We start from the raw sequence: 23,093 nt of genomic DNA, 5'->3' as shown, positions 1-23,093 counted from the left end.
CAAACACTCTCCCAGGCAGCATATTCTAAATCTTCTGAGGAAAGAAGTTTCTCATCTGACTCTTAGCTCTCTTGCTGTTAATCTTGAAATTTTGATCCCTAGTTACTGGCAATACTACTAGTGGAAACAGAATATCTTTCCTTACCCTGTCAAAGATGTTCATTGCAATCTAGGATCCATCCCATTCTCCACCTGGTGAGGTCTCCTCCTACATATTTGGCACCTGTTAGCTTCCCGCCACTTCACAGAAGCAACATACCCATTTACTATCTCTGCCAGACTGACCTTGCTTGATCCTTATGGACCCCACTATCATTCACTAATCTTTCACTGTTGATATGTTTGGAGAATATTGCACCATTTGTTTTCGCGCAGCTTGAGATCTTTTTCTCATGCTTCCTCTTAAGCCTTCCTTAGTTCAGCCTTCCGACTCTGAAATACTCTTCCTGATTTCTATTGCTATTGTTATTCCAGAATGCAGTTTATCGCGTTTTTATTTCTTATTTTCTCAACAATATCCTTCATTATCGATGGTCTTGCAGACTTGGATGCCCCATATTTATTTCTCATGGGTATGGACCTAGGGTGCTCTCGATTCATCTCCTTTCTGAAAATCTCCCCTTCTCATCCCCTGTTTTATCCACAAAAGTGTATTTCCAATCAACTAGCTCTGGTACAAAATCTGCTGATTTCTACTCAGGGGTCTTAATCCTTGACTGGTTTTTATCTTTTCTAACTTAACATTGATTATTATATTATGATCACTTTTTCCCCAAATACTCCCTCCTCTGACATCCTCCACTTGGCCTGCCTCGTTTCCTTGGATCAGATTCAGCATAGCTCCCACCTTCCCTCCCTCGTAGAACTGGAAATGTACTGTTCCAGAAAGTTCTCCTGCACACATGGCAGAAATGTCTCCCTTGCTGTGCCACCCTGGAGAGGTATCCTGGTTGCTCAAACATACTTTCCAAACATTTTTCAGTTATGTCACAGATCCTTGCACCCAGAGGGTAAGGGATCATACCAGATTCACTATCTTGGCTGCAAGCTAAAATGCTTATCCTGCAAAACAGTGAGTCACCCACCAACACTGTCTTTCTAATCTGCCTAATGGACTGTCTCTTTCCAGAGTAACTTCCTGCACCACGATACCGTGGTTTTCCCTCCAGCCATCCACTTGTTTGTTTCCAGCCACTGTCTGGCTAAGCCAGACTAGATTTTATTTTATTATTCACTCGCGTGACATGCACATCACAGGCTGAACCAGCATCTTATTGCCCGTACCTTGTTGCCTTAGAGAAAGTGGTTTCGATGAGGCGGTGCCGGAAAAGCACAGTCTGTCAGACAGCATCCAAGGAGCAGGAAAAATCGACATTTCAGGCAACAGCCCTTCATCAGGACAGGGTGAAGGGCTTTTGCCCAAAATGGCGATTTTCCTGCTCCTCGGATGCTGCCTGATGTTCTGTGCTTTTCCAGCACCACTCTAATCTCTACTCTGATCTCCAGCAGGACTCACTTCTGCCCAGACAAGGTGGTGGTGTGCTGCCTTCTTGAACCACTGCAGTCCACCTGCTGGAAGGTGACCCACAATAACCTTAGGGAATGAATTCCAGGGTTTTGACCCAGCAACAGTGATGGAATGGTGTTATACTTCCAAGTCAGGATGCTGAGTGGCTTGGAGAGGAACTTTCAAGGGGTGGTGTTCCATGTATCTGCTGCTCGCGTCCTTCTACATTGAAGTGGTTGTGGGTTTGGAAGGTGCAGTCTCAGGGTCGAAGGACTGTACCCAGAGAATTAATTCAAAACATGCCTTTTCAATAATTTGCTGAACAGGTAGGTATAAAGAAAGCATTACCTCAACACACGACATTTGTGGAGTATGGAATCCAGCCGCTGCAATCCTTCGCACTTAATGTAACAATTCCGCAGGTCGAGTTTTCTAACCCAATCACAGAATTCAAAGACACTGGATAGGACCAGATAGTCAATCGGAGTCAGTCTCAGTCCACGTAAATTAAATATTTCTGCAGATTCCACAATTTCCTGAAGCAGTTTCTTATTCTGAGACTCAAACATGTAGTGCAATGTGTTCAACAGGTTGGTTTGATCAGGTTTACTTGCTGCGTTTTTAATCTGTTCCTCAACCTTCTCCTTCACCCAAGCAATCACTTGACAGATTGTCGCATGACAAAATGGACCAAGGAGCTTCTCCAGGGGCCTGGCTGACTGAGAAGACAGACCAATAACAAAACGGAGAAATATCTCAAAGCGCCCATCTTCCTTGCTATGGGCTTCACTGAGGAGTTCCTGTATGTTCCCAGAATCTGAAGTGAGGAACTGTGCCAACGCAGCTATGAATTCTTGGATGGTGAGGTGCGGGAAAGTGTAAACTATGCTGCGAACAGAATCATCTCTCTCCAAAAGTTCCATCAGGAAACCAGACAGGAACTGGGAGGGCTGGAGGTTGTACTGGATCAAATCTTCATTTGTAAACACAATTGTCTTCTCAGAGACTCCAGCAAAGGCCATCTCACCAAGCTTCAGTAACACCTCACGAGGGTTTTCAATCTCTCGGCCATGGTTTTCCAGAACGTTATAAATATAGTAGGAATATAGCTGAGTGATGGTCCTGGGAACATGCTGCTGTTTCCTGCCTCTTTGCGTGAAGAAGGAACCCAGTGACAGACCAAGGATCCAGCAGTATGAAGGGTTATAGCACATAGTGGACAGGATCTCATTCTCCTTCAAGTGTTTGAAAACAGCTGCTGCCACTTTCTTATCTTCATAAAACTTGTTGAAGTATTCCTTCTGCTCATCACCAACAAATCCCAGGATTTCAGCCCAGACACTGACCTCAGCCACTTCCAATAAATGTAATGCAGTGGGACGAGTGGTCACTAACACTGAACATCCTGGGAGCAGCTTGTGCTGAATTAAACTGTACACAATGTCAGACATCTCACACCAGCTTTCAGGGTCTGTGCACATGTGCTGAGGTGCTGTGCTTCTCTGATGGCCAGCAAAATCGATCCTCTCCTTGAATTCATCCAAACCATCAAATATAAAAAGCAAACCCTCTGGGTTCTTCCAGAGCTCTCCCAGAACATTCTCAAAGTAAGGATACTCATCCAGTATCAGATTCCTCAGGTTAACCCTGCCGTTATAAGTGTTTAAGTGCCGGAATTTAAAGCTGAAAACAAATTGAAAGTGTGGGTATATTTTCCCAATGGCCCAGTCATGAACAATCTTCTGCACCATTGTTGTTTTTCCAATCCCTGGGACTCCACTCACTACTGCTGAACTCCCGAAATTGGATTGCCAAAACCATTTCTTTAATTTCTGGACCAAAAATCCTATCCAGGAAAAACTGCTCTGGAACAAGCAATCGACTGGAATTTTTTCCAGTTCTCTCCGGAGATGTTTCTCTCTCCACTCCTCATGGTCTCGACCTCTTGCCAGCAATTCATGCTCTACAAGTTTCCGATCTCGAAGAGCAGAGATGACTGTTAGCTCAGTATATCGATCAACCAGCTGGAAAGTCTTCACCTTCTCCTTTATTATGATTGTGCTCACTTGCAGTGTTTGAGTTTGTACCCGGAGTACTTCCTTGTGTTTTTCCTGAACACCTTTAATTAGAACAGATAGAAAGTGGGGTTTAGATTTAAGACAGATGTCAGAAGCAAGTCCTGTACGCAGAGAGTGGTAAGGGTGTGGAATGCCCTACCTGCTAATATAGTCAACTCAGCCACATTAGGGAGATTTAAACAATCCTTAGATAAGCACATGGGTGATTTTGAGATAGTGTAGGGGGAGGAGCTCAGAATAGTTCACAGGTCGGCGCAACATCAAGGGACGAAGGGCCTGTTCTGCGTTGTAGTGTCTATGTTCTCGTACGTAAGATTTAAAGTTGTTTATCATGACTGTTTGATTTGGTGAAATATTGCAACATCTTAATGCAAGGAGTATACTGTGTAAGGCAGATGAACTTAGGGCTTGGATTGGTGCCTGGGAGTATGACATTATTGCTATCACACAGACTTGGTTGAAGGAAGGAGATGATGATTGGCAACTAAATGCTCCAGGATATAGACACTTCAGACAGGAAAGGGAGGGAAGTAAAAGAGGGGGTGGAGTTGCATTGCTGGTCAGGGACGATATGATGGTTGTGCTAAAGGAGGATACTATGGCGGTCTTGGATAGTGAGGCATTATGGGTGGAGCTGTGAAATAAGAAGGGTGCAGTTACATTGTTGGGGCTGTATTACAGACCTCCCAACAGTGAGCGTGAGGTAGAAAAACAAATAGGTAAACAGATTATGAATAGATATAGAGGCAATAGGGTAGTGGCGATGGGAGATTTTAATTTTTCCAACATTGACTGGGATACACTTAGCGTCAGAGGTCTGGATGGAGTAGAATTTGTACGAAGCGTCCAGGAGGGTTTTCTAGAGCAGTATGTCAATAGTCCGACGAGGGAAGGGGCCATATTGGACCTGGTACTGGGGATCGAGCCAGGACAAATGATAGAAATTGTATTTCTTTGGGAACAGTGACCACAATTCTGTACGTTTTATAATACTCGTAGATAAAGAGGAGAATAGACCTAAGGGAAGAGTGCTAAACTGGACCAAGGCCAATTATATCAAAATTAGACAGGAGCTGGGAAATGTGGATTGGACACAGCTCTTTGAAGGGAAGTCCACATCTGAGATGTGGGAAGCTTTCAAAGATAGGCTAATGGCAGTGCAGGATAGGCATGTCCCGTTGAAGGCAAAGGATAGGAAGGGCAAGATTCATGAACTGCAGATGACAGGATAAATTGCACAACTAGCCAAGACGAAAAGGGAAGCTGCCTCAACATAATGTTGAGGCAGCTAAGAACAGAACGGGCCCTGGAGGAATACCGGAAGAGTAGGACAAGTCTTAAACAAGGAATCAAGCAGGCTAAAAGGGGTCATGAAATAGCTTTAGCAAGCAGAGTTAAGGAAAATCCCAAAGCATTTTATTCTTATATAAGCAGCAAGCGGGTAACTAGAGAAAGGATTGGTCCACTAAAAGATAAGGAAGGAAGGCTGTGTGCTGAACCTGACAGAATGGGTGAGATTCTGAATGAGTATTTTGCATCAATGTTCACTCAGGAGAGGAACATGATGAATCATGAGATTAGAGATAGAAGTTTGATTAGTCCAGATCGCGTTGGCATAAGTAGGGAACATGTGTTGGGTATGCTAGAGGTTATTAAGGTAGACAAATACCCAGGACTGGATGGGATTTATCCAAGGTTGCTGAGGGAGGCGAGAGGGAAAATAGCTGGGGCCCTGACTGATATCTTTGTGGCATCCTTAAATACAGGCGAGATGTTGGAGGACTGGAAGATTGCTCATGTTGTCCCCCTGTACAAGGGTAACTACAGACCAGTGAGCCTGACGTCGGTGGTAGGGAAGTTGCTGGAGAGGGTACTGAGAGATAGGATCTATTTATTTGGAAAGGAATGAGGTGGTCAGTGATGGGCAACATGGTTTTGTGCAGGGGAGATCGTGCCTTACCAGCTTGATGGAGTTCTTCGAGGAAGTGACCAAGTTGGACGATGAAGGAAGGACTGTTGATGTCATATACATGGAGTTTAGTAAGGTGTTTGATAACGTTCCCCATTGTAGACTAATGGAGAAAGTGAAGTCACATGGTGTGCAGGGTGTTCTAACTAGGTGGATAAAGAACAGGTTGAGCAACAGGAGACAGAGTAGGAGTTGAAGGGAATTTCTCAAAATGGAGAAAGGTGACAAGTGTTGTTCCACAGGGATCAGTATTGGAGCCACTGTTTGTAATATACATAAATGACCTAGAAGAGGGCACTGTTGGCATGATCAGCAAATTTGCAGATGACAAAGATTGGTGGAGGAGCAGAAAGCATAAGGGACTGTCAGAGAATATAGGAGGATATTGATAGACTGGATGGAGAGTTGGGCGGAAAAGTGGCAGATGGTTTTCAATCCAGACAAATGTGAGATGATGCATTTTGGCAAGTCTAATTCTAGAGCAAATTATACAATGGAAGAGCCTTGGGAAAAGTTGATGGGCACAGAGATCTGGGAGTGCAAGTCCATTGTACCCTGAAGGTTGCTGCACAGGTGGATAGAGTGGTCAAGAAGGCATATAGTATGCTTGCCTTCATTGGTTGGTGTATTGAGTATAAGAGCTGGCAAGTCATGTTAAAGTTGTACAAGACGTTGGTTCGGCCGCATTTCGAACATGGTGTCCAGTTCTGGGCACCACATTACCAAAAGGATGTGGATGCTTTGGCGAGGGTGCAGAGAAGGTTTACGAGAATGTTGCCTTTTATGGAAGGTGCTAGCTATGAAGAGAGGTTGAGGAGGTTAGGTTTATTTTCACTTGAAAAAAGAAGATGGAGGGGGCACCTGATTGAGGTTTACAAAATCATGAAGGGTAGAGACAGGGTGGATAGAGACAAGCTTTTTCCCGGGGTGAAGGATTCAATAACAAGAGGTCATACTTTCAAGGTGAGAGGTGAAAAGTTTAAGGGTGATACACATGGCAAGTATTTCACACAGAAGGTAGTGGGTGTTTGGAACGTGTTGCCAGCAGAGGTGGTAGAGGCAGGCACGGTCGATTCATTTGGACTCTGGACAGATGCATGAGTAGGTGGGGAGCAGAGGGGTACAAATGCTTAGGAATTGACTGACAGGTTTAGACAGTACATTTGGATCAGCTCAGGTTTGGAGGGCTGAAGGGCTTGTTCCTGGGCTAGAAATTTTCTTTGTTCTATCTGCACTTAAACAATATACAACTCCTATGGCTTCTCATGTAGGTTGAATCTCTTCAATATAGTTGAGGATTTGGGATGGTTCTGAATAATTCTGAATTGAGTTTCCCACGCTCTGAACATTTGATTAGTAGATTTTGAAATTCCAAACATCTATGATCAAACATTCTGATTTTCAGAAGTGAAATAAAACAATTTGAAATCTCCATTGCTTTAACTCTTACCTTTCAGGTTGCTGGGGACTTCAGGTAAACGTTTTGCAATGTTCACGTTATCAAGTTGTTCCAAATCTGTTTTAAATCATTTAAATTTATGAAATCAAATCTTTGTAACATTTTAGCAAAATCTACAACATTACAATCTGAAATTGGATTCAATGTAACCATACCAATTTCCTGTATTTCGTTAAGTATTTTATCCAACTTTGGTAATCTATGGTGCATTTTCACAAAGGATTCCCACATCATTCTTCGAGCCACAGAGCCTTTCCCCATCACAAGAGTTAGGAGAAGTTTGGAACTGTCCGCCTGGTTTCCCTTCTCCACGAGTTCAATGACTTTCTGTAAAACATATCAATAAGTATATTGAAGAGTCGAATGAGAGGTAAAGACTGTGAATGAGAAGGAAAAAGGATCTGCTCAGTGATGGTATTCCCAAGTTCGCATAGAAAACAATCACTGGATTAGGCAGCATCTATTCTAACCATCATATCAATATTCCGTAAACATCTTAGGGACTGGGCACTGAACATTATTCAGCTTTTAAGCCTGTTACATGATTCAAATCAGAGCTCATTTTTCAGATCAAGGATCCTTGTTCTGGAAAATGCTTCACTCGATAAACTGATACCTGGTGTAAAGGAACATGGTTGTCCTATAGATAAAAGCACCTTGTATCACTACAAGTTTTTCTTAGGCATGAAAGCTTGATTCAATCACCTTTTACAATGTGCAATAAGACCCAGACAAAAGTAGGCACAATTTTCCACAATTCATGACACAAAAGGTTTCCATATAATAATACCTTTAAAAACAGAATAATTTCTCGTCATTCAAGCCTACAATCATCGCAATTTGCATTTTCAATCTCAAACACAACTAGGAAGGTGAAAATAGGGAGACTGAATCATAGAATCTCAATAGTGAGATTCGGCCCAACAGGTTCACACCAATCCTCCAGTCCCATTCCTCTATTCCTGTAACCCTGCATTTCTCACAGCTAATTCACTTAACCTACACATCCCTGAACTACACTTTGGACTGTGGGAGGAAACCAGAGCACCCAGTGGAAACCCACACAGACCCGGTTAGAATGTACAAGCTACACAGACAGACAGTCACCAGAGGCTGGAATCGAACCATAGTCCCTGGCACTGTGAGGCAGCAGTGTTCAAAACTGAGCCAACGTGACAGTCATCTGAAAGCGTGTAGCGAGTGAGAAGGAACAGAGATGTCCATTGATGTTGGAGGGTTTTAAAGAGGTACTAGATTAAACATAGTTGATGTTTACACCACCAATAGAATTAAACTTCAGGAAGAGAATTTTAAATTGGAGTCACAAGAGGACCATGGTCAATCAAACACACAAATTCAACAATGTAAAGGCAGAATTTTGGATGCAAAGTTTACGATAGATGGAGGAAGGTCAGCAACAATACTATTAAATAATTTGAACTAATGGTGGCACCATCACGAATGAGAGTTTCATTCGTTGTGAGATTACAATAGGAGCAATAATAGCCTTATGGAGGCAGAATCATGCAATCTTTAGGATGCAGACGATTCAAGATCAGGAACTCAGTTTAAAACTAAACGATATAGAATTTGGAAAGGTAGGTGCAATTTCGACAATTGCTGGGGAGGGGAATTAAATGTAATGACGAAGGAAAGTCTTTTTTAAATTAAGGAAAGGATCACGATGTTAGGTATAAGCTTTGGAAAATAAGGTGAAGGATAATTCAAAGGGATTCTATAAGTGCACTAAGGACAATAAAGTAACTAGAGAGAATAGGGCCATTAAAACCAGCAAGGCAGCAGGAAATGGGGGAAATACTAAGCAAGTATTTTGCATCTTGTTTACTCTGGAGAAGGATATGGAGGATAGAGAATGCAGGGAAATAAACAGCGATATCTTGAAAAAGTGTCCATAGCACAGAGGAAATGCTGGATGTCATAAAATGCATGAAGATGGATCAAGCTGCCAGTACCCTCGGACTCTGTGGGAAGCTAGGGGAGTGATTGCTGTGCCCCTTGCTAAGCTATTTGTATCACCGATAGTCACAGCTGTGGTGCCAGACGACTGGAGGTGGCTAAAGTGAAGCCACTATAAAGAAAGCTGGTAAGGAAAGGCCAGGGATCTATAGGCCGGTGAGCCTGACATCAGTGGCGGGCAAGTTGTTGGAGAGAATACTAAGAGACAGGATTTACATGTATTTGGATAGGCAAGGATTGATTAAGGATAGTCAACACTACTGCCTCAAAGCGCCAGGGTCCCAGGTTTGATTCCAGCCTCGTGTGACTGACTGTGTGGAGTTTGCATGTTCTCCCAGTGTCTGCGTGGGTTTCCTCCGGGTGCTCCGGTTTCCTCCCACAATCCAAAGATGTGCAGGTCTGGTGAATTAGCCATGCTAAACTGCCCATAGTGTTAGGTGCATTAGTCAGAAGGAAATGGGTCTGGGTGGGTTACTCTTCAGAGGGTCGGTTTGGACTTGTTAGGCCGAAGGGCCAGTTTCCACACTGTAGGGAATCTAATCTAACCAAACTGGACAGATTACACCTGGGCAGGACTGGGACTGATGTCCTTGGGGGAGTGTTTGCTGGACCATTGGGGAGGGCTTAAACTAATATGCCAGGATGTTGGAAACCAACATAAGGAGTCAGGGAAGGAAGGAACAAGGACAAAAACAAGTAGTTAGTAAAGGGAAAACGAAAAAAGTGATACGCAGAAAAACCAAGGACAAAATTCAGAGAAAAATACTTGAAGCAAGACAATGTTAAAAAGACAAGCTTACAGCCTTTGTGCCTTTATGTGTGGAACATTTGCAACAAAGTGGCTGAACTAATCATGCAGAGAGATGTAAATGGGTATGATATGATTAGGATTATGGAGACATGGCTGCCTAATCTATATGCCAATTAATATCACCCATGATCACAGATATTCCCTTATCACATACACCTCTAATTTCCTGTTTAAGGTGCATGTGGTAAGGGAATAGCGGTGATGATGGGTGACTTCAATCTGCACATAGATTGGGCAAAATCTAATTAGCCATAATGCCCAGAAGGAAATCCTGGAGTGTATATGGAATGGTTTTCTTGACTAATATGTGCAGGAGCCAACTAGTGTGACATCTCAAATTTTGCAGATGGCACCTGGTTGGGCAGGAGGGTAAACTGTGACGAAGATGCAGCGATCGGGACAGGTTGAGTGAGTGGGCAAGTCAATGGCAGATGCAACATAATTTGGATAAATGTGAAGTTATTCATTTGGAAGTCAAATGAAGGCAGCAGATTACTACTTAAATGACTGTAAATTGGGAGAAGGGAGTGTGCAGCAGGACCTGGTTGTCCTTGAGCACCAGTTGCTGAAAATAAGCATATAGGTGCAGTGCAGAAAAAATGTCAAATGGGATATCGGTCTTCATTGCAAGAGTTTTTTTTTTACTTCATTCATGGGATGAGGGCATTGCTGGCCAAACCCGCTTTTATTGCACAGAGGATATTGAAGAGTCATCCACATTGCTGTGGGTCTGGAATCACGTGAAGGCCCAACTGGAAAAGGATAGCAGATTCCTTCCCTGAAGGACATTAATGAACCAGATGGTTTCATTAGACAACAGATTCACAATCAACATTAGACTCTTACTTCCAGATTTTACTGAGTTCAAATTAAAACATCTGCTGGGGGGGGGATTTACATCCAGGTCCCCAGAACATTAACTGGGTCACTGATGTCAGGGGTAGGTTCTTTACCCAGAGAGTGGTGGGGGAATGGAATGCGCTGCCTGTGGGAGTGGCAGAGTCAGAATCATTGGTGATCTTTAAGTGGTAATTGGATAGGTACATGGATGGGTGCTTAAGCTAGGACAAATGTTCGGCACAACATCATGGGCCGAAGGGCATGTTCTGTGCTGTATTGTTCTATATTCTAACAGTCTAGCGATAATACTACTAGGACATTGCCGCCCCTTTGAGTAGAGGAGCAGGGATGTGTTGTTGCTGTTATACAGGGCCTTGGTGAGACCACACCTCGCATATTGCGTGCAGTTTTGGTCTTCTCTCCTGAGGAGAGATGCTCTTGCTCTCGAGGGAGTGCAGTGAAGGTTTACCAAGCTGATTCCATGGGCGGAGGGACTTGACATACAGGAGAGATTGAGAAGGTTAGGATGGTTTTTGCTGGAATGCAGATGAATGTGGGTGGGGGGGGGTTTTGATCTCAGAGACTTATAAAATCCTAACAGTACTGGACAGGGTAGATGCAGGGACGTTGGTAGACTATTTAGGATGAAGATGAGGAGACACTTTTTCATGCAAAGAGTGGTGAGTCTGTGGAATTCATCACCACAGGAAATAGTTGATGCCAAAACATTAAATGTATTCAAAGAGACAGCTAGATATAGCACTTGGGGTGAACGGAATCAAAGGTTATGGAGAGAAAATGGGTTTAGTCTATTGAGTTGGACAATCAGCCATGATCATGATGAATACCGGAGTAGGCTCGAAAGGCCAAATGGCCGCCTCCTTTCTTGTAGGTTTCAAACTGCTAAAAGTTTCAAAGTAGAAATGAAACTTAATAGATCACTTTGCACAACACGGGGCACCAGAAACAATAACCGCAAACTGTCAATTCTGCGAAGTCCTCCTTCCTAACATCTCATGCCAATTAGTGGGCTTTTAAAGGAGCAGAAGGGGTTGATGCCAGTGGTGGGGCCTCACTCAGGACTCCTATTTTCAACTGCTGCTTCTGTCCACGACTCATCCGCTCTGGCATCCCAGGTGCTTACGGAATTGAAGGCTTCACATACCTTTCAGCCATCTGATTTACCAAGCAATTTGGGGCAGAAAACAGGTCTCAAGCCACAATGTCCCTGAGATCACTAAATGGGTGTGGAAAAGCCCAAATGAAGAGCGGTTGCATTTCCCACCAAGCTTTTCAGAGCAAAATCTGTTAATTTTGCCCCTAGTTTCAGATCCACAATATTTCTTCACCTCAATTTCTTCCTGCTGTGTTTCTTTTTACCCGAGATTTCGAAGACATGACATTGTGGTAGTTGTGCCACCTTTAACTAATCAAATAGATTGCCTGACCCACCCACTTACCTGATGTTCCTGTCCAGTGAAATGCTTTTCATACGTTAGCAATGCGCTGATTTCAGGCGAGACTTCTTCAATCGCTTGTTCCAGTCTGTCCCGGTACAACTTTGTCAATTTGAACAGCTGGTCCTCATTGCACTGTGTCAAGAACTCCATATTTGTCAAGTGTGGATCTGTGATTAAAGAAAACGGAGGAAACAAAACAGATTTAATTTCATCCAAATTCTGCATTACCCACATCCCAAATGATATCCATGTGCTACATCAGCTGAAAATCCAGAGAAAATGCACATACAACATTCAAATAATATGCTCTTGACCCAAAAGGCTTTTTCTCATGTATTAATTATTTGGGCTCGCAACTGGCAAGTTACATTCAGAATTATGGGCAAATACATCAAATTCATACATCCTTCAAGGAAAAGCATCACACTTAGCTATGGCATTTAATATAACATTCATAGCCAGAATTTCGGTGCATATAACCAAAGGACACACTTATTGTTATGAAATGATAATTAGTGTCATTTCAGTGCATTCCTGGGCTGATCAATGAGGTTTCTTACCCTGCACATTACCTTGCATGGCCCTCAGCTGGAAAATAAAATCCAGTTGGCCCTGCCATTTATAGGTCAATAGAGGCGTTTTGGAAAAGATGCAGTGCGGAGAAAATAAACTCAACAGTAGTTAACGAAAGAAACTGATGTACTCACATGGGATTCTACTTCAGGGAAAGTGAAGTACTATCTTAATCTGGGGTGTACACCCCAGTCCAACACCGGCGTCTCCAAATCATATCTTAATCTGAGTGTAGATTAAGATATAATGCAGGGAGTAAACTGTTTTGGAGCAAAGTTTGTTCTAGTTAAGAGTTATAGAGCAATTTTAAGCTGTATAAAGCTTGATCCAGGTGGGATGTCAGGAGATTGTTCTTTTCCCATTCAATGGTGAAAATCTTGAAAACATGTCATGTTGAGCAATTGGATTAGATTCCCTACATTGTGGAAACAGGCCCTTCAGTCCAACAAGTCCACACCGACCCTCCGAAGATCAACTCACCCGGACCCAGTCCCCTACATTTACCCCTGACTAATGCACCTAACAATACAGGAAATTTAGCACGGCCAATTCACCTAACCTGCATATTTTTAGACTGTGGAAGGAAACTGGAGCACCCAGAGGAAACCCATGCAGACACGGGGAGAATGTGCAAACTCCACACAGTTGCCCAAGGTGGGAATTGAACCCGGGTCCCTGGCGCTGAGGCAGCAGTGCTAACCATTGATCCACAGTGCCGCCCCCAGTTTAGAGTCCTACAGCATGGAGGCAGGTCCTTTGGCCCAAACTAGTCTGTGCTGACCAAAATGTCCATTTACACTAAACGCCACTTCCCTGCACTCAGTCCATATCCTTCTGAAGGAGAATGTGAGGACTGCAAATGCTGGAGATCAGAGTTCTAAGTGCAGGAAACATGATGAAGAGCTTATGCCCAAAACATTGATTCTGTTCCTAGGATGCTGCGTGCTCCGCTGTGCTTTGCCAGCACCACACTCTTGACCCATATCCTTCTAATCCTTTACTATCCATGTATTTGTCCAAATGCCTTTTAAATGTTATTAACGTACCCGCCTCAACCAGTTGCGACACCTCATTACATATATGCATATCCCTCTGTGAAAAAAAGTTGCTCCTCAGGTTCCCTTTTATTTTTGCCCTCTAACCTTAAACTGATGCCCTCTGTCCTAGATTCCCCAACTCTGGGGAAAAAGACTGAGTGCATTCACCTTATCATGCCCCTCGATCTTCTAGAAGATCCTCCACCTCTGTCTCCTCTGCTCTAATGAAAAAAGTCCTAGCTTGTCCAATCTCTCCTTATAACTCAGACCCTTCAGTTCTGGCAACATCCTTGTAAATTTCTTCTGTACTCTTTCCAGTTTAGTTACATCCTTCTTATAGCAAAGTGTCCAAAACTGAACAATACTCCAGGATGGCCTCACCACTGTGCCACCGTGCCGCCCACTTTAGATTACTTACAGTGTGGAAACAGGCCCTTCATCCTTGTAAATTTCTTCTGCACTCTTTCCAGTTTAGTTACATCCTTCTTATAGCAAAGTGTCCAAAACTGAACAATACTCCAGGATGGCCTCAGCAACATCTAATACAACTTCCCCAGCTGATCAAGGTCCTGCTACAATTTCTGATAATCTTCCTCACTGTCCATGACAGCATCTATTTTAGTGTCATCTGCAAATTTACTAATCATGTGGCACAGTAGTTAGCACTGCTGCCTCACAGCACCAGAGACCCAGGTTCAATTCCTGCCTCAGGCAACTGGCTGTGTGGAGTTTGCACATTATCCCACTGTCTGGGTTTCCTCCGAATTGGCCATGCTAAATTGCCCGTAGTGTTAGGTGAAGGGGTAAGTGTAAGGGAATGAGTCTGGGTGGGTTGCTCTTCGGAGGGTTGGTGTGGACTTGTTGGGCCGAAGGGCCTGTTTCCACAATAAGTAATCTAATGCCTTTTAGATTCGCTTCCAAATCAATGATTAAGACAACAATAATGGGCCCAGCACCAACTCCTGATGCACTCCACTGGTTACAGGCCTCCACTCCTCCAAGCATCCTTGCACTATTACCCTCTGCTTCCTACCATCAAGTGAATTGTCTCCCCAATCTGGCAGCTTTCCCTGGATTCCATGCCTAATATGTGGAACCTTATCAAAGGCCTTAATGAAATTCATAGACTACATCTACCACCCTTCCCTAGTCAACCTTCCTGGTCACTTCAAAGAACTAACAACTTGGAGAGACATTATCTTCCACTCAAAGTCATGCTAACTACTCCTAATCAAACCCTGTCTATCAAAATTCATTTATGTATTATCCTTCAAAATCTTCTCAAATAACTTGCCTCCTACAGATGTTAAGCTTACTGGTCTGTAATTCCCAGGTTTTCTTTGCAGCCCTTCTAGAATAAGGGCACATTCTCCACTCTCTCGCCTTCCAGGACATCACTTGTGGCTAATAATATTGCAAAAATAACAGGCACAAAGTCTGCAACTCCTCTCTAGCTTCTTGAAGTGCCAACACCACCTCTACTGTGAAATGGACTGTCCTTGCTTTGGAGTTGGGTCATTCAAAGGCTTAACATAGAGGTCTCATCTCAGCGTGGTGCGGCTATATCAGTGTGGCACGGCTATCTCAGCGTGGCATTGCAGTCTTTGCTGGGCCCTATTGGGCGGTTTCGGCCCGGTTTTCCAGCGTAATGGGAAACTAGGAGCCGTTAATTTTTCCTTTTTTTGCCTTCCCTTATTTATTAATTTAGACTCTGTGGTATGGCAACATATCAAACATTTCACGGTAACTTTCTAAATAAAAATACACGTGACATAAATTGCTATTCTATTCTAGTCCTAAACCTAAAAAAAATTTGACCGCTGGTTCTGAACTCCCCAACCATCCTGCAACTTATCTAGTCCTGTTAGTGTAGAAATCTAAAAATTCTATCTCCCAGATCCTTCAGTGGGTACAATCCCAACATTGTAGAGGTCGCTTTTGGAGTACTGTGTACTGTTCTGATCATCCAGCCACAGGAAAGATATTAAATTTGAGGGTGCAGAAAAGATTTACATGTTACCAGGACTGGAGGGGTTTGGTTATAGTGAGGCTGGATAGGCTGAGATTTTGTTTTTAAATATTGGAAAGGTTGAGGGGTGACTTTGTAGAGGTTTATAAAAATTATAGCTACATGAATAAGGTGAATAGCAAACATCTTTTCCCAAAGGTTTGGGGGGGGGGGGGGGGAGAGAAAGAGTTCAAAATTAGGAGGCCTAAGTTTACGATGAGAGGAAAAAGACTGAAAAGGAATCTGAGGGGCAACTGTTTCACGAGGGTAGTTCACGTGTGGAATGAACTGCCAAAGCGGTTGGTGTAGGTACACTTTTAACACTGAAATGACATTTGGACAGGTACACAAGTATAAAATGTTTCGAGGGACATGGGCTAAATGCAGGCAACTGGGACAAATTCAGTTTGGAAAACTTGGTTGGTATGGGTGAGTTGGACTGCAGGGTCTGTTTCCATGCTGCATGACTCTAACTGTAACTGACTCACTCATATGTCAAACTCTAAATCTTTAAAGTATTGGTTTATGAGTTTATGGACATGGGTGCCTGAGCCAGAACTTCTCATCAATCCTTCACTGCCCATGAAAAGGCAGTATGAGCTAACTACTTAATCCAATGGAATGGGGAGGTCGATCCACAATGCTGTTCAGGAGCAAACTACAGTTTGTTAAACCAACATTGTCCCTTCCATCATTACTGACAAATGTCAAATTATGTAGCCAAGAAATCTTTTTCTCCCTACATCCATTTCTTATTGACAATGGAGCCGTTACCCTTTCTTTAGTTGAAATGCGTAGATATGAATTCAAACCAAGCATAGTTTGCTACACTACCTTTATGTCTTAATGTTGTTTATATCTCAAACTGGCAATTTCTGTTTAAGTGTCCTTGAGTGGCAATGGAACATAACATGGGAAAAAAAACAACAAAATTGAGAAATAATTGTGTTTGCAAGACCAAGAAAATATTTCCCATTTTACCCTTTAGGTTTCAACGATACGTTCTGAATCTCGATAACGAAAAACAAGAATTTTCATGAATTTGTATTTAAAAGATGAGCTAATCTTGTCTCATGTCAACGCAACTTGCAATTCTCCACTCCTCAGAAGAGAAACTCGACAATACCATAAAGTCATAGAGATGTACAGCATGGAAACAGACCCTTCGGTTCAACTCGTCCATGCCAACCAGGTATCCCAGCTCAATCTAGTCCCACCTGCCAACACCCGGCCCATATCCCTCCAAACCCTTCCTATACATATACCCATCCAATTAAGACTTGAAATTCAGATTTGTTGAAATGGAGGCCCTCTGCCAAATAATGTTCCTTTACTAAACATGACCTTGAATTTTCCACATACAGCATCAACCTTAAGGCTTAGACCACATACAGTTGGGCTTTACTATGGTGCCAGGAGACTTGTAACCTGGAAGGTGTGAGCAGCAGCAGGAATATTTTCTTTCCTGACACGAGATTGCATGAGGAGGAAACCAAAAAACCATCTGTCAGATAATTAATGCGGTGAGGAGTAGAAGATAGCACAAGGAAGGTCATAGTAAGTCATGTCGGGACACTTGGCATGAAACTTCCCAAAAACAACAAACTAAAATGGACAAAATATCCCATTCCTCTGTGCCCACTCCTTTGTTTGTAGCTTGATGACAATTCATGTTTGGTAATGTGCCTGTGAATTGCTACACGATGTTCTATTCCTATGAAAATTATGCACAATAAGCACAACTTTGTGGCTAATTGTAATATTGCCCTGGAATCCTTTATTAATACTAACCTTCATAATAATTTCAAAGTCCTTTAAAAACAAACACTGGTTCATACATATCAGATTAAATGTCTCATACTCTGACATGCCAATATAGGCTAAATGTTTTGTACACTTACAGAGACAACATACAACACTTGCTTTGACTCTTCAGTGTCTGACAGTTCATTTTTCCCCTACACAAGAAATAGGAGCAGGAGTAGGCAATTTGGCCGCTCGAACCTGCTGCTATATTCAATAAGATCATGGTTGATCTTTTCATGGACTCAGCTCTACTTAGCAGCCTGCTCACCATAACTCTTATTTCCTTTACTGTTCAAACATCTATCTTTGCCTTAAAAAAACAAAAGTAGCCTCAACTGCTTCACAAGGCAGGGATTTCCACAGATTCACAACCCTTTGGGAAAAGAGATTTCTCTTCAACTCAGTCCTAAATTTTACTTCCCCTTATTTTGATGCTATGTCCCCTAGTTCTAGTTTCACCAGCTCGTGGAAACAACCTTACCATCTCATCTACTCCCTTCAAAATACGTTACAATAAGAATTCCCCTCAATCTTAATTCCAAGGAGTATTGTCCCCATCTCCTCAATAGCCAACTGCCTCAACTGCTGAATCAATCTCGTGAATATCCTCAGCACCCCCGGCAGTGCCAGTACATCATTTCCCTATTCAGCCGCAGCGTAAACTCCTAGTTTTTAAATTCCATCCCTCGAGCAATGAAGGACAATATTCAATTTGACTTCTTAATTACCTGCTGCACTTAATTACCTACCTGACAAGAAATCTATCAGAACTTACCTGGAGACAGCCCAAACAAGTCTGAAATTTAAAAAAAAAAACGTGCTCGACATGTAACAGCAAATCGCAAGCAACTGAAAGCAGGAACTAACTGGTCAAATCGGAACACAAGCAAAAACTTACCTTTTCCGCTGAGTCCTAAACACACTCCCTCCTGTAAAAATAAGCTACATAGTAAATTACGTGCTACACTGGGTCCTAGGCAGACCCTCTGCAAAAGTAGACTAAACTGCTCCACAGGGTCCTAGGAAGGATCACTTAACTAGCAGTTGCGATCCACTCCACCAGACCACACAAATGTAAAAAGACTGTGAGGAAGCGAGTCAAGCGTGCCGGTCTGCTAGTAAGACTGAGACTACTTGGTTGAAACTTTATTGCTGGAACAGCACAGCAGGTCAGGCAGCATCCAGGGAACAGGAGATTCGACGTTTCGGGCACAGGCCCTTCTTCAGGAATTCAGGATTCCTGAAGAAGGGCCTGTGCCCGAAACGTCGAATCTCCTGTTCCCTGGATGCTGCCTGACCTGCTGTGCTGTTCCAGCAATAAAGTTTCAACTGAGACTACTTGGTTTCAAGACACCCCTCCCACCTCCTAACTTACTCCTGGCAAATGTATAATCTCTGGAGAACAAGACAGACGAAACTCAGATCCCATTGTGAACTGCAGGATTGCTGCGCACTCTGCTTCACGGAAACCTGGCTCAACCCCATCCATTCTCGATGGGCATTTCAGACTGATGGTTTCTCTATCCACCTTATTGGATTGTACAGCGTCCTCAGGTAAGAGAAATGGTGGAGAGGTTTGCTTTTTAATCAATTTGTGTGGGCGGCACGGTGGCACAGTGGTTAGCACTGCTGCCTCACAGCGCCTGAGACCCGGGTTCAATTCCCGCCTCAGGCGACTGACTGTGTGGAGTTTGCACATTCTCCCCGTGTCTGCGTGGGTTTCCTCCGGGTGCTCCGGTTTCCTCCCACAGTCCAAAAGATGTGCAGGGTCAGGTGAATTGGCCATGCTAAATTGCCAGTAGTGTTAGGTAAGGGGTAAATGTAGGGGTATGGGTGGGTTTCGCTTCGGCGGGTCGGTGTGGACTTGTTGGGCCGAAGGGCCTGTTTCCACACTGTAATGTAATGTAATCTAATCTAATCTAATCAATTTGTGATGCATGGACATTGCAATCCTGGGCAGCCATTGCTCCCCAAACCCTGAATCCCTCACCATCAAATGCTGCTCCTAACTATCACAGCATTTACCACTCTGTTATACTAACTGCTGTGTCCATACCACCACAAGCAAAGGTTCAGGAAGCTCTGGACGTACTGTATCCACCATCAACACTCTGAAGATGGAACACCCTAAGGCACTGTTTATTGTAACTGGTGACTTCAATCAAGCCAATTTAAGGAAGGTGCTGCCCAAGCACCACTAGAACATTACCTACCCCACCAGAGACCCGAACATTTTAGACCACTGCTGCACCACTGTGAAGGATGCCAACTGCTCCAACCCCTGCCCTCATTTCAGGAACTCTGACCAATGCAACATTTCTCCTTCTGGCTTACAGGCAAAAGTTCAAGCAGGAGACCACCCTCACGGATATAGATCCAGTGGTAGTCGGAGGAGAGAGAATCAACTCTGGTGCTGTCTGGAATCAGCTGATTGGGCCATGTTGAAACAGTCTGCAGGTACTTTGGAGGAGTACGCCACCACCGTCACAGACGTTTATCAGCAAGTATGTCGAGGGCTGCATACCAGGGAAGTCAATCTGGGTGGTACTTAACAGGATACCCTCGATGAACCAGGACATACAGAACCTGCTAAAAACCAGGCATGAGGCCTTCAGATCAGGAGACCCACTCAAATATAAAAGGAACCCAAGTATGACCTTCACAGAGCCATTAAGACAGCCAAGGACCAATAGAGATGCAAACTAGCGACACAGACAGACACCCGGCGACTATGGCAGGGACTGAATGACTTCACAGGTTCTAAAAACAGCCAGTGCAAGATAGCAGACAATAACATATCCCTCCCAGATCATCTCAATGCCTTCTATGCTCGCTTTGAGCAGAACTTTGGCAGAGAGGTAACACCCGTTCCGACAACTCCTGATGAACCTATCCAAACAGTCACTGCAGAGTCAGATCAGTTTTGCTTTGTGTGAATCCAAGGAAAGCAATGGGACCAGAGTACTAGGCTGTGCACTCACAGCATGCGCAGATGAACTGGCAGAAATCTGCTCTGACATCTTCAACCTGCAGCAGGCTGCTGTCCCTGCCTGTTTCAAGAGGGCCAACATCATCCCTGTGCTGAAGATAGGTTTTGAGACATGCTGCATGAGCTATCGCCCAGTGGCCCTAACTTTGGTGGTCATGAAGTGCTTTGCAAGGCAGGTCATGGCATTAATCAACTCTAGCCTCCCCACTACTCTTGACCCACTCCAATTTGCCTATCGGACCAACAGATCCACGTTACATGCCATATCACTGACCCTCCACTCCGCCCTAGAACATTTTGACAGCTAGAACAGCGATGAAAGAATCCAACTCATTGACTAAAATACAGCCTTCAACACTATTATCCCTTTGAGACTGATTACTAAACAGTGATCTTGGACTAAGACTCACTCTCTGCAACTGGATCCTCAGTTTCCTAATCCACAGGCCACAATCAGTGAAGACTGGGGACAATATTTCATCCGCACTAACATGCAACCCTGGATACCCCCAATGGGTGCGTACTCAGCCCCCTACTGTACTCATTATTTACCCATGACTGCGTTGCCAAATACCAGACTGTTGCCATTTACAAGTTCGCTGTTGACACCATAATTGGCTGAATCTCAAATGGCAATGAAACAGACTACAGACGGGAGACAGAATCTGGAAAAATGGTGCACCGAGAACAACCTAGCTCTCAATACCAGCAAAACCAAAAAGAACTTACTATTGAATTTCGGGGGAACGTTACTCATACACATTAACAGCACAAAGGTGGAATGAGTGGAGTGTCAAGCTTTTGGGAGTAGTCATCCACAACAAGCTTTTTTGCACTCATGTGGACACACTGGTTACAAAGGCCCAATAACGTCTCTTCTTCCTCAGGCAGAAGAGGACATTTGGCATGATAGCAAAAACCATCACCAACGTTTATAGATGCGCCATTGAGAGCATTCTGTCTGGATGGATCACTACCTGGTAATGGCAATGTACCATTTAAGACTGTTATAGAGAGTGGTGAACTCTGCCTGAACAATCACAAAGGCCAACCTCCCATCCATAGAACCCATCTACCAGGCCTGCTGTCAATGAAAGGCTGCTAGCATTCACAAAGATCCATGCCACCCTGGCAATGCTTTTCTACAACCTCTACCATCCGGAAGGTACAGAAGCCTGAACACGTGCACCAGTTGGTTTCCTAACAGTTTCTACCCTACTGTTGTTCGAATGCTGAATGGACTCTCAAACTCTTAACATTCGCCTGCACCTGTGTTTTTATTTTTGCCGCTGTTTACCTAATATTTACTTACCTATGCGAGTTAACTCTGTGATCTGCCTGTATTGCTCGCAAGACAAAGCTCTTCACTGTGCCTCAGGAGACGTGTCAAACTCAATTCAAATTCACTTGCAAACAAACTTTGCCAATCAAGCACAAGGACACTCAGGTCGCTGTGCACAGCACCATGCTGAAAATTTTCACCATTTAAACATCGGTCCAATTTGCTATTATTCTCACCAACCTAGTTCTCCATCTGCCAGAGCCATACCCACTCACTTAACCTATCTGTATCCCTCTGTACACATTCAGTGCAGTCTGGACAAATTGCTGTTCCACCCATCTTGGTGTCACCTGTAAACATTGACACACTTGGACCACAACTCAATCATCTCCATTGAGATTTACCAAAAGATTTCATTTTTCATTACATGCAAACAATGTAACAAAATCTGACACTTACCGGAAGTGGGGTGGTGGTGGTGGAAGGGTTAGGGAAGAAGAAACAAAACAATAAATTTGGTTTAATTGTGTTCTTTGTCGTTCTGAGGTAGTTGTATCTTCTCCAGTATTCACATCTACAGCCTTTGTGGTGTCACATGTCCCCAGATTCTGATGATCTGCAATCAATACATTAATAGGAGGATTAGGCAGAGGAAATGATGCCCTGATTTTTTTTCCCCATTTTTAGCAAAGTGCATTGTCACAGAGATTAATGGAAGTTGGCCTGCCATGGCCATAGTCAACTTGTCCCTCTCAAAAATCTCTGCTGTTCAGCTCATGAATACTTACTCTCCAACAGAAGACACTGCTGTTGGCTGGAGTGGGGCAATTGCTCAGACGAGGGGAAGGAGACCTGCATCATCAACCAACTCAGGAGTGGATGAGCATTGGTGATGTCTATGTCCAGCAACAGATTTAGTGCAAGTGTGAGGTGGCAGTGAGAAGATGGTGTCATGCACCTTTGTGCACGAGCTCCGGTACTTTCCGGAATGCAAAGTGCTGGACTAATGGTAAGATTGTTGGTAGTGTAGATGAGCAGAGAGATCTGTGTCCAGGTAGGGGGATCCTTTAAAGTTGCCACCCAGGTTGACAGGGTTGTTAAGAAGGTATACAGTGTTTTAGCTTTTATTAATAGAGGGATCGAGTTCCGGAACCATGAGGTTATGCTACAGCTGTACAAAACTCTGGTGCTACCACACTTGGAGTATTGTGCACAGTTCTGGTCACCGCATTGTAAGAAGGATGTGGAGGCTTTGGAAAGGATGCAGAGGAGATTTACCAGGATGCTGCCTTGTATG

At 43.7% G+C, this 23,093-nt stretch overlaps 1 protein-coding gene across 7 annotated transcripts in view; it reads right to left on the bottom strand.

Annotated features, from left to right (window-relative positions):
• LOC122543205 (NACHT, LRR and PYD domains-containing protein 3-like) overlaps nucleotides 1-23,093 on the bottom strand; it is a 60,240-nt gene that overhangs the window by 16,046 nt on the left and 21,101 nt on the right. For all 7 annotated transcript variants that reach the window (XM_043681653.1, XM_043681652.1, XM_043681655.1 and 4 more), the window contains 5 exons: nucleotides 22,256-22,412; nucleotides 12,102-12,268; nucleotides 7,169-7,340; nucleotides 7,005-7,070; nucleotides 1,856-3,626 (listed from right to left, as the gene is read on the bottom strand). In XM_043681653.1, coding sequence (XP_043537588.1) covers nucleotides 1,856-3,626; nucleotides 7,005-7,070; nucleotides 7,169-7,340; nucleotides 12,102-12,251 — 2,159 coding nt within the window. In that variant the 5' untranslated portion in view covers nucleotides 12,252-12,268; nucleotides 22,256-22,412. The remainder of the gene's footprint in view (nucleotides 1-1,855; nucleotides 3,627-7,004; nucleotides 7,071-7,168; nucleotides 7,341-12,101; nucleotides 12,269-22,255; nucleotides 22,413-23,093) is intronic.

The sequence above is a fragment of the Chiloscyllium plagiosum genome, chromosome 42, assembly GCF_004010195.1.
Source record: "Chiloscyllium plagiosum isolate BGI_BamShark_2017 chromosome 42, ASM401019v2, whole genome shotgun sequence".
In the NCBI taxonomy this organism is placed as follows: Eukaryota; Metazoa; Chordata; class Chondrichthyes; order Orectolobiformes; family Hemiscylliidae; genus Chiloscyllium; species Chiloscyllium plagiosum.
The sequence above is the reverse complement of the archived record's forward strand: the minus strand, read 5'-3'. Positions and strand labels throughout refer to the sequence as shown.